At 47.7% G+C, this 10,574-nt stretch overlaps 2 protein-coding genes across 2 annotated transcripts; both read right to left on the reverse strand.

Moving 5' to 3' along the window:
• Positions 1–674: 674 nt before the first annotated feature.
• On the reverse strand, positions 675–1,287 carry LOC127326427 (heavy metal-associated isoprenylated plant protein 47-like). The gene has a single exon (XM_051353284.2). The coding sequence runs from the start codon at positions 1,195–1,197 to the stop codon at positions 829–831; it is 369 nt and encodes a 122-aa protein (XP_051209244.1). The 5' UTR covers positions 1,198–1,287; the 3' UTR covers positions 675–828.
• A 5,115-nt stretch (positions 1,288–6,402) lies between these two features.
• LOC127326567 (disease resistance protein Pik-1) lies at positions 6,403–6,952 on the reverse strand. Its single transcript, XM_051353419.2, has one exon. It carries the CDS (start codon positions 6,834–6,836, stop codon positions 6,465–6,467), a length of 372 nt encoding a protein of 123 aa, XP_051209379.1. The 5' UTR covers positions 6,837–6,952; the 3' UTR covers positions 6,403–6,464.
• Between the last annotated feature and the right edge of the window lie 3,622 nt (positions 6,953–10,574).

The raw sequence follows: 10,574 nt of genomic DNA on the forward strand, positions 1-10,574 counted from the left end.
ACAAGCAGCAAACCGGACCAGAACATGACTCTTACCTAAACTAACACGTGCTACTACCTAAGACACGACAAACCTACTGCTACTAGAACTAGCACTCATCGTCTATGCCATGCAAGCTAGGCTAGACTAACCTACAACCTTGCTGAATAAACTCTTGCCAATTCCTAATTAGACTCAAACAAACTAAGGCAAGATTATTACTAATATAACAATATTAATGTACGTGTTGACGAGAAATGTGCCTGTTTGCTGGCTTTACTGGACTGCACCGTCCACCTACCTTCTGACCGTGGCACTGTAGTCGCATACGGTACAGACTCGTATAAGAATTTAACAAAAGTGTGTATTTACTGGACAGTAGGCCGGACCGGCCCAGTTACCAAGAAGAAAATGAGCGAATCATAGTCCACCACGTGGCGGGAGCACTGGTGCTCATGTGCACCAAATCCCCTTCCTATGAGAATGCCCCTTTGTTCTGCGTGAGCAACCCACCATCCGAAGATTTCGCAATCATCCATTTCCACCCCGATCTTTATCAACTTCCAGGTAACTAGCTCAGCTCGATCGTTGCCTCTCGTCCTTTTCTAGTCTCGCTATCATCGTTTGGTCCCAGACCTCCATGCTGACTGTTTTACCAGAAAACTGATTGTAGCACTACTCAATTGAGCGGCAAATGAATCCACCAGTTAAATAATTAATCAGCAAGCTTCGAAAACAACATGGTACAACACAGAACCCACCGTTGGCATTTGCAATATCCTACTGAATCAAAACCCCGACCTAAGAACAAAAAGATTACTCAAGAATGCTGAATGCGGTATACGGTGTCTACATCCAGCAGGTGTCCGGCGGGGAGTAATACTGCTGGTAACTATACGCGCCGGCAGGAGGGTACTGATAGTAGTGCCACGGGTACGTATATTCGACGATGGCGGCGGCTGCTTCGGCGGGCTTCTTTTTCTCCTCCTCCTTCTTGACCTCGCCGACCTGCACCAACTGGGCGTGGCCAACCTTCTTTCGCAGCGCGGTGGTGAGCTTGACGGAGTCGACGCCGTCGCCGACCACAACCACCTGGTCCTTGCTGTCCCCGGCCAGCGCCACCGAGTCCACCCCCACCGTCGCAGCCACCAGCGCCATTGCCTTCGACCGGCACTTGTTGCACGTCATCTCCACCCTGATCACAATCTTTTGCTTCATCAAGGCTTGATTGATTTGGTCGGAAGGAAGTGAGAATAGGCGAATAGCAAGGTCCAAGGTAGAAGCAAAGAGTATGCCGTGGAGGGAGTAGAGAATTTGGGGTTGATATTTATAGGGTTGCTGCCTTGCTGGTCACTCAGTGCGGGGTGTGTCTGTATGCGCCCTACTCGAAGCTGCCTCGCCTGATTGCGAGATCAACACGTTCGAGGGGAGGAGATCAGGATTTTAATTCGTGAAGACGGGAATTTGCTTTGTTTATGACCTGGGTCTGGTCCGTTAATCAGCTGAAGGAAACCGTGTTCACTACTAGTAGTACATGTTAATACATTCGCCAGAGTGAGTTAACGCGGAATGTTCAGCAAACGACAAGAAAGGCGCACCGAGCTGTATTTGTTTTGAACTGATTCAGTGCATCCCTCTTTGTATCTCAACCAGAGTATATAATACGCTTAGTCAGTTTTCTGTTAAGGGCCATCGCCTCCTTGAACGGTCGTACCTAATACCAGTTGCCATATAACTTTGCGGTTTGGCAATGCATCTGCAAGGCAGCGTCCACGAGCCAGGAGCACACACGCATGTGCGTCCATCGATAATTTATTTGTTTCTTCAGATCACGTAAAGGGATAGCATGTTTACATGCAGCATGTACGATCAGAATTAATGAGCGAAAGCGACGACTGATGTGTTTGTTTATCGCCTGGGCTCCAGCTAAATTAATTCTACGCTGATCTTCCAGACTATTCTCACATTAAATAGAAGACCTTGACCTGAGAGAGACGAAGAGCACGTACAGTAGGTGGGACAAAGGAAGCACGGCTTCATACACGCATTGATCAGTAGTACGGACTTTTTATTTGTTTGTTGGTTATGCTCATCAAGCATGACCCTCCATGATATTTTTTTCTTCCATAAAAGGCGTTTCATTACTCAAAAAATTCAAACATTACACCCACTCTCTGCATAGCTAAGATGCACACAGCCGTTCAAGTATCAAGTCTGAAAAAAAAAAAGATCGATCGAAAGAGCCAAACAAGACTATGCTATGTTGGCTTCAATCCGCCTAATATGCAGCCACCCATGTCGGGAAATAAACTCTTTGGCCGTGTTCTCCAACCGTGTAGACACCTCCACAAAGAGGTCTCGATCCTCCAAGCGCTGAAGTAGCGACCATAAACGGAGCAAAGTCGTACATCGGTAAATGACCTGCATGAGAGAATAATTCTTGTCATTAAAACCCTCCATGATATATTAAGCATCAAAGATTACTATGTGCTATCAGCGAAGCAAGGCGATCTAGAATCAATATTATGATATATAATCATAAAGTTGATTTTTTTTTGACTAAGTGTGAGGAAACCCACTACTATGGGGATAGGGATATCTATTTTCGGCCGGTGTCCCACATAGTCATATATAGCAACGAAGTGACGAATTAACATTGGCAATGCAAGTTAACAAAAACATGATTAAGTAGTCACGATCAAGAAGCAAACCATTTAAGCCCTCTAATGAATAAAATATGTGGGTTAGTCCACCGTAGACTATATACCACGCTTTTTTTGTCCACCATATACTGGGGAATCAAATAGTATCTCAACTACCATTGATTACTAACTATCACCACAAGGGTAGTCCTAATCATTTGTTGAGTACCCTGGCCTATAAATAGGAGAGCACTGATAACTCCATTCAATCTCACTTGAATGAAATCAACAGGAGTGCACTAGAGCTACAGCACAGGTTCAATTAGACTAGGTTCCAACTAGAACAGCCGTTACTGTTCTGCATGGTTATCGGGGTCGTGGCCTTCAAGCCACCGCCGTATGAGCGTTTCGTGCTAGCCAAGTACTTTCTTTTCGAAGGGGAAGCAAACCCCAGCTTCTGCATATTTGATGCATACCTTTAGACTGCTCATAGTGGGAGTAACTTAGCTAGTAACATCACACAACCCAAGATATTTTGGTGACATGGCATGCTAATGAATGAAGAAAGAGAATGAGGTGGTAACTAGCTATGTTACCATAACATCACACACCCCAAGACAAGTTGAGTCTACACCATAGTAAATGATACAATGCATGACACCACATATAAGTTACTACCCACTATGGAGGTAGTAACTTAGACTAGTAACATATGATATGTTACTAGTCTAAGTTACTCCCCACTATGACCAGCCTTATTACTTTATTGAAAGAAGTTTCAAAGTCAGCTTATTACACTTTCGTGCTAGCCAAGTACTATAGCTTTGCATCAAAATAAAGCTGTGATCCCAAAATTCCTTATTTTTTGTGTGATCTAGACATATCCAGAATTTGGTAGCAAAGATTGAAACACCATTTGTATCGGACCTCTGATTAGATTTTGTTGTGTACCCCGTTCCTGGAGAGGACAAGGGTGACGACAAAAGCATCAATGAGCGAGTACTCTACTTTTAAAGAGAAGGCCTTAGCTCAGCTTTATAAATAAAGCCAACACGGCAACCATGGGTAGCAGAGTCATACAAACACACACCACACAAGCCAACATAAGTCTTACATAAGTTTGATCGCCCCTAGATCACCACAAACATGGAGAGCTAAGATACACACACACACACACACACACACGGAGGCGAAGCAATAGATGATCATCCTCATGTTTGCCTGCCTCTAGTCCACGCGTATAGCCTCCTGAAGTCTCCCGCCGCCATGTCCACCATCGCTCGGTCCGTCGGTCAATCCTCCAGCGCTGCATGTGAAGAAGCATATGGTAGAAGGCATTAGCAGTGTTGCCAATCAGTATCCCTGCTTCAATAGTTAGTTTGTTTCTAATTAATGTTCTAAAGGGTCTAGCACTGGGACGCGAAGGTGAACTAAACTAGCCTACGTATTGGGCCCGAGAGACCGTTGGCTAACGCGATGAAATCACCTGCCCCTGCAGGGTTCCAGTCACACCGGAGTAGATCCCTAAATCTGGTCCACATAAACCTAGCCATAGGGCATGTAAAGAATATGTGGTTACAGTCTTCTGGCACATGGTAGAGCGAGCAGAGCCCATCCGAGGGCCCGTTCCACTTTGAGACTTGTACACAGGAGGGCAAACGGCTGCGGACCAGCTGCCAAAGGAAGACTCTGATCTTGTGCGGTACTCGGGTCCGTCAGACTTCCTTGAAGCAGGTGATGGTCGCGCCATACGACAGGTGGATGTAGGCCGATTTTGACGCGAAGCACCCACAAGGTTCCAGGGACCAAGAAACTAAGTCCTCCAAGGTGGAAAGGGGGAGAGCCTGCACTTACCTCCAAGGTTGTCCAACTTAACCCGCTCAGCCAGCCCAAGCTGGCGGCGGAACCCAATGCGACATTCCCCCGGCACGCCCTCTAAGACCCTAGCGTCCTGCACCGTGGCAAAGGGTGACATACAACAGCTAAACAGTCGAGGGAAACGGGTATGTAGGAGGCCCGAGCCGGATCACCAGTCAAGCTAGAAGTAGGTGCGCTTCCCATTGCGGACCTCATGTTTGGCCCCAAACTTAAAGTACCATTTGATCTTCTGGATGGAGTTTCAGAACTAGGAGCCGCGGGTCGGCACATCATTCGAGAAGAGGTCCCGCCCTCCCAAATACATTGCGCGGATGAGGACTGCCCACAGACCCTCGGCGTCTTGGTAGAGTTTCCAAATCCATTTGAGAATTAAGGAAATGTTCATCAATTTGGTGTTTAGGTTCCCCGGACATCCGAACGCCTTGGGCTTACAAACCGTAGCCCAATCCACCATGTGGTATTTCCGTTTGTTCCCTACACCTTCCCAGAAGAAGCAGAAGCGAGGTTTATCCATGGCCTTGTGGGTGCTATCGTGGAGCAAATACAAGGTCATGGCAAAAAGCGGGAGGCTCGACAGGCAAGAGTTGGTCAGCTCCAATCTTCATGCCAAGGCAAAGTAAATACCTTGCCAGGGGTCCACCCTGGGTGTCCCTCTTTATCTGGGAGGAAACCCAGTCTGCTACCCTAAGCAGACGGTCGCTAACTGGCATTCCTAGGTAGTGGATGGGGAAGCTACCAAGTTTGTAGTTGAGCATGTAGGCTACATCGCGCTGCGTCTCTCTGGGGACCCCGGTCACCACCACCTCGCTCTTGTCGAAGTTAATCTTAAGTCCCGACATGTTCTCAAAGCAGAGAAGGAGGGTCTTGAGGTTTGCGATGCCCATAGCCGAGGGTTTGATAAGAACCAAAGTGTCATCTGCATATTGCAAAATGAGTCACTCCCCCTAGAATGAGGTGATCAACGACACCTCGGATGTGGCATGCTGCGGAGGCCCTGGAGAGCATCGCGGCAAAGCCATCAACAAGGAAGTCGAAGAGGATGGAGAGACAGGGTCGCCCTGACGCACTCCCCTGGCGTTCCGGAAGAATGGTTTGATCTCGCCTTTAACGTTAATCGCAGTTTGGCCTCCCTTGACCAACTGCATGAGTCTAGGCACCATCATCCCCCAGAAGCCTTTACGCAGAAGGACTTCTTGGAGGAAGTCCCAGTTAACTCGATCGAAAACTTTCTCGAAGTCGAGTTTAACAAGCAATCCCTCTTGCTTCTTCGAGTGAAGCTCGTGTGCAATCTCGTGTAGCGCAAGAGCCCCTTCATGGAGGCATCTCCCCCGAATACTCTACTGAATCTCCATCAGCACGCGTTCGGTTTGTCTTTAAGTGCATGAATGGATAATGTGGATTCACATTGAGAAGGCCCATTTGTTCTGCGTGAGCAACCAACCATCCGAAGATTTTAAAATCATCCATTTCCACCCTGATCGTCATCCATTTCGCTATCATCTTTTGGTCCCGAACCTCCATACTGACTGCTTATCCAGGAAACTGGTTGTAGCACTACTCAATTGAGCGGAAATGAATTGATCAACTAATCAATAATCAGGAAGCCTCAACAACAACGAACACAACACAGATCCCACCTTTGGGATTTGCGATCCTTACTAAAGTTATTTAAACGCCGAGCCAAGAGCAAAAAAGATTAGTTAGTGCTAGCTCAGTGACAAGTGGCAAGGTTTGCGGGTGCGCAGTTAGCTTACACCCAGGTTCTAGTTTTAAGGAAGACTAAATTAAACGGGATGTTAGCTAGCGCACGTATAAATCCGTTGTTGCAGGGGGTGTTACCTAGCGCACGTATAAATTTGTTGCTGCAGAAGTCGAATCATCTATCTAACAACATATAGCAAAAGAAAGAAATCTTCTCTATTGGTTAAGTTTTCAAAAGGATTACAAAAATGCTGAGTAATGTGACTACATCCAGCAGGTGTCCGGCCGGGAGTAATACTGCTGGTAACCATACGCGCCGGCAGGAGGGTACTGATAGTAGTGCCACGGGTACGCGTACTCAACTACGGCAGCAGCGGCAGCTGCTTCGGCGGGCTTCTTCTTCTCCTCCTCTTTCTTGACCTCGCCGACCTGCACGAGCTGCGCGTGGCCGACCTTCTTGCGAAGCGCGCTGGTGAGCTTGATGGAGTCGACGTCGCCGACCACCACCACCTGATCCTTGCCGTCCCCAGCCAACGCCACCGAATCGACCCCCACCGTCGCCGCCACCAGCGACATCGCCTTGGACCGGCACTTGTCGCACGTCATCTCCACCTTGATCACGATCTTCTGCTTCATGGCGGCCTGGGTAATGGTGGAAGTGAGAATAGCAAGCTAGAAGCAAGTTTGCTGTGGAGGGAGCAAAGAACTTGGGGTCTATTATATAGGGTTGCTGGCCATTCGCTGCGGGGTGCGTACTCCGAAGCTGCCACATCTGACTGCGAAATCAAAAGGTGTTTCCGAGAGCAGGTAGGATCGCGATTAGAGAAAGCGAGGTTCCAGATGAGGAGATCGGTACGATCTAGCGCTGGTCCGTTAGCTGAAGAGACGACTCGGCAAGAAAGAAACCGTGTTGGCACTTAATTCGCAGTACACTACAGTGCATGTGCGACAAGTCAGGGCCCAACTTAGTGACCAAGCTATCGCGTCCCTGGCCTAGCTTGTAGTACTCCTGGATTGTTAAGCCAAGTATTGAACTCTTCTTGATTCCAGAAGCGTACCGCGAGCAGAGCCAACACACAAAACTGTCGCGTTCATGGACGACGAAAGGCGAAGACCCATGCGCGCTGTTGACCAAGAAATCAACATATATAGCACACACTGACGGCCAGGCTACTGCTGACTCCGTAGAGATAGAGTGATAGTGGTTCGAAGCAAAACAAAGATATTTCAGCTGGGACGTCGTTTTATGCTTCAAAAAACACCCGTTTACCACAAAATGTAGGCTTCTGCTACATACTACCGACTTCTAATTAATTTAGGGGAATGTAAGTTGTAAAAAAAAAATTTAGGGGAATGTAGAGCTGTGGAGTATTCAAATTGGCGTGCTGCGGTAAATCATTCGTTTAACGCGGCAAATCAAAAGGAAGGAGCACCGAGCTATATAGTTCTTTTACGACTGATCCATTGCTTGCCTCTGTGTATATCTTAATGGAAGTATACAATGCGCTTAGTCAGTTTTCTTTCTAGCCAATACCAGTGGCAATATAAGTTATCAGTACGTAGAAGTTTGGTGAGCACACGCATGTGCGTCCATAGCTTTCTTCTCCAATTCTTTAGTTCTTTAAGAGGGCTGCTCCAGTGCTCCCCCCCTAAATGAAGTTAAAGTGGCGTAGTTGAATTTTTTTCTTGTGTTCGGTCTGCCGAAACTCATATCCAGCCCATGCATACCCGTACGTATTGATAGGTATGTGTATGTCATGTAAGAAAAAAAAAGAGGCCACGTGAGCAAGATCTTTATAGGACCTTTCTATTTTGGCACACACACGTAACCATAGATACGTACAAAAACGAAGTACAACACAACGCGGGCCATATGAGCCTATACAGGGCTGTACGGACGGAGAACCTACACTGGAATTACGATCATGTTCCTATTTATGAACATGTATGAAAAAATCTTCACTGTTTTTATGTTTAACGGGCTTAGAATTTTTTCAGGGGAGGAGCACCGGAGTAGAAATGGTTCTTTAAACCACGAAAAGGGAGAGCATGCTTACCTGCACCAAATACGATTAGAATTCTGAGCGGAAGCGAGTGAGGTTTTGTTTATCGTTTGCACTCCAACTTGACCTGGGGGGACGCAGGGAATACGGTTTCATACGCGCTTGATCTTTATCAGAACTGGATCTGCATTTTGCATCGTCAGGTACAATTTTTGTACGGTTAGCAGGAGCAAATTCCACTGATTAGAAAGGTCAAGAGACCCACGCTCTCGAGGGAAACACGACGAAAGCACGAACCACCATAAGCCACACCTAGAGCACCATAACACATACAAAACGCCAGAAGGCGAAACACACGACACACGGGCACCCGGGTGTCTCGCCCCTACCGCGAACAAAAACGCATCGCATTGATCATATCTGCCATGAACAGATCCACCAAACTTGTTGATACCACATAGAAACGACATGCTTGAAAGAGGAGGACATGTGCCTCTCCGACCCCTCGAGTAATGGCCAACGTGGCTCATATAACACTCCTTGCATGTGTAGAGGGCTTCTGCTGCCCGCCGCCACCACACACCCTCACAAGCCACGAGTCCCTCTAACGAAATCCATCTCCAGAATGATGCCCCAAGGAGGAAAAGTAAAGAAAAGTAGCGCTAGGACAGATCTATGTTTCGAGTAATAAAAGGGTCCATTATCAAAAAAAAAAAAAAGACAAGATCTACGGCATGATTGGTTGCTCGCATCGAATTTTGCATGTTTCTACTTCTGCTGGATGTTGCATGAGGAAAAACCAAGGTTTGGCTAGTTTATGCACTACGTTTCGTTTTTAACAATATTTCCTGGCGCAGATTCAGCTTATTGTTTGGTTGGCAACAATCGTCGGTTATTTGGCTGACGAGGGAAGTATCGATCGTTTGGTTATGTGCAAAATAATGATGTAGTTATCTTGCTGTTCATACTGGTGATCGTACCACCTAACTAGCTGTCATGGCACAACAGAACAGATGGATTTGCATATTCAGGGTTCACATGAACCGCACTAATCAAAATCAAGAATGTTCTGGGGGCATAGGAGCCACCTAAACACCCTTGATCAAAAGCAAGTATCGAATTCTCCACATCATCAGTTCGCCATACTCACTAACACTAGAACTACATATAAACATTACTTATATAGACACATAACTTGGTTGTCCGCCACCTAGCCGTGGTAAGGCTAGGTGTATGACCTGACATTGAACTTTCTTCTTAAGGACGAACGCGTGGATCTTGAACTCCACAACATTGTTCTACTCTAGATCTTACTTGAAGGCCAGCTCCGGCCAGTTTTATCGAAGACCACATGGCAACTATAGTAGGAGACCTGCATCCACTTGTTGCAGTAGGAGGAGGCAAACAACCATGCACTGCGTGGCCGTGGGATCTTAATCTAGTCCCGCAGCCCTTTCTGGAACGGCGGCGGCACGACAAGCATGCGCAGGTCCTCCGCGAAGAATTTGACTTAAAAATGCTGCAGAATCAATGCCCTAGGGACGTGGCCCATCTTGAGCTGGCGACCATAGACGTCCTGTGGCGCCGCCATAGCCTCAACCCTGCTCGGCACCAGCATCTTTAGAGCCTGCGTTGACCGTTGGAGGAAACCAGCCGCTGCCAACCCTGTCGCACTCCAGTTGCACGACCTTGTCAAAACAAACGCAACCAGTAAGTTCAATTGAGAAGATAATGTAGCGAAAAAATGGCAATGGCATGATCATGCCATTGAGAAGCCAATGCCACGGTGAGGACAATGGCAATGGAAAGAGCATGCCGCTGCTAACAAAATGGCAATGGAAAAATGGTGCCACGAAACATTGGCAATTCCCAATTGGGGGGTGCAATGTTCGAACCCCTGCACATTGGCACTTTGACACGATAGTGAATCAAGTGCAAGAACTACGGCGGCTCACTGGAGAAAAAATAATATCTAAAGCAAACCTTAACCGCTACCCTAATCTACGAGATCAAGGACATGCAGCGGCAAAATCAGGCGGGCCAGGCAGCGAAGGAGCACTTGGAGACACCGATGGAGCCGGCGGGGCACTGGATGAAGACCCCCACCAAATCGAAAGGGTCGGCCCGGCGAAGGCAAGCACCTTGCCCGCGGTCGCACTGGACGGATCGACGACCGTCCTCGATGAGGATCCGCCGGCGGATCCGTTGTTCCTGAGGCCCCAAATAGTCGGGGGACGCAATACTCAGAGTCGTCGCAAGGTCGCATTCGCTGCTCGTGAGCTTCTCCAGTTGGGGCGCCTCCCTGACTTTATGGGCCATTGTCCGGAAAAACAAAGTATTGAGATGTGGCCACCGGGCGGAAGAGGCAGGA

This window comes from Lolium perenne, chromosome 6 (assembly GCF_019359855.2).
Source record: "Lolium perenne isolate Kyuss_39 chromosome 6, Kyuss_2.0, whole genome shotgun sequence".
NCBI classification, from domain to species: domain Eukaryota; kingdom Viridiplantae; phylum Streptophyta; class Magnoliopsida; order Poales; family Poaceae; genus Lolium; species Lolium perenne.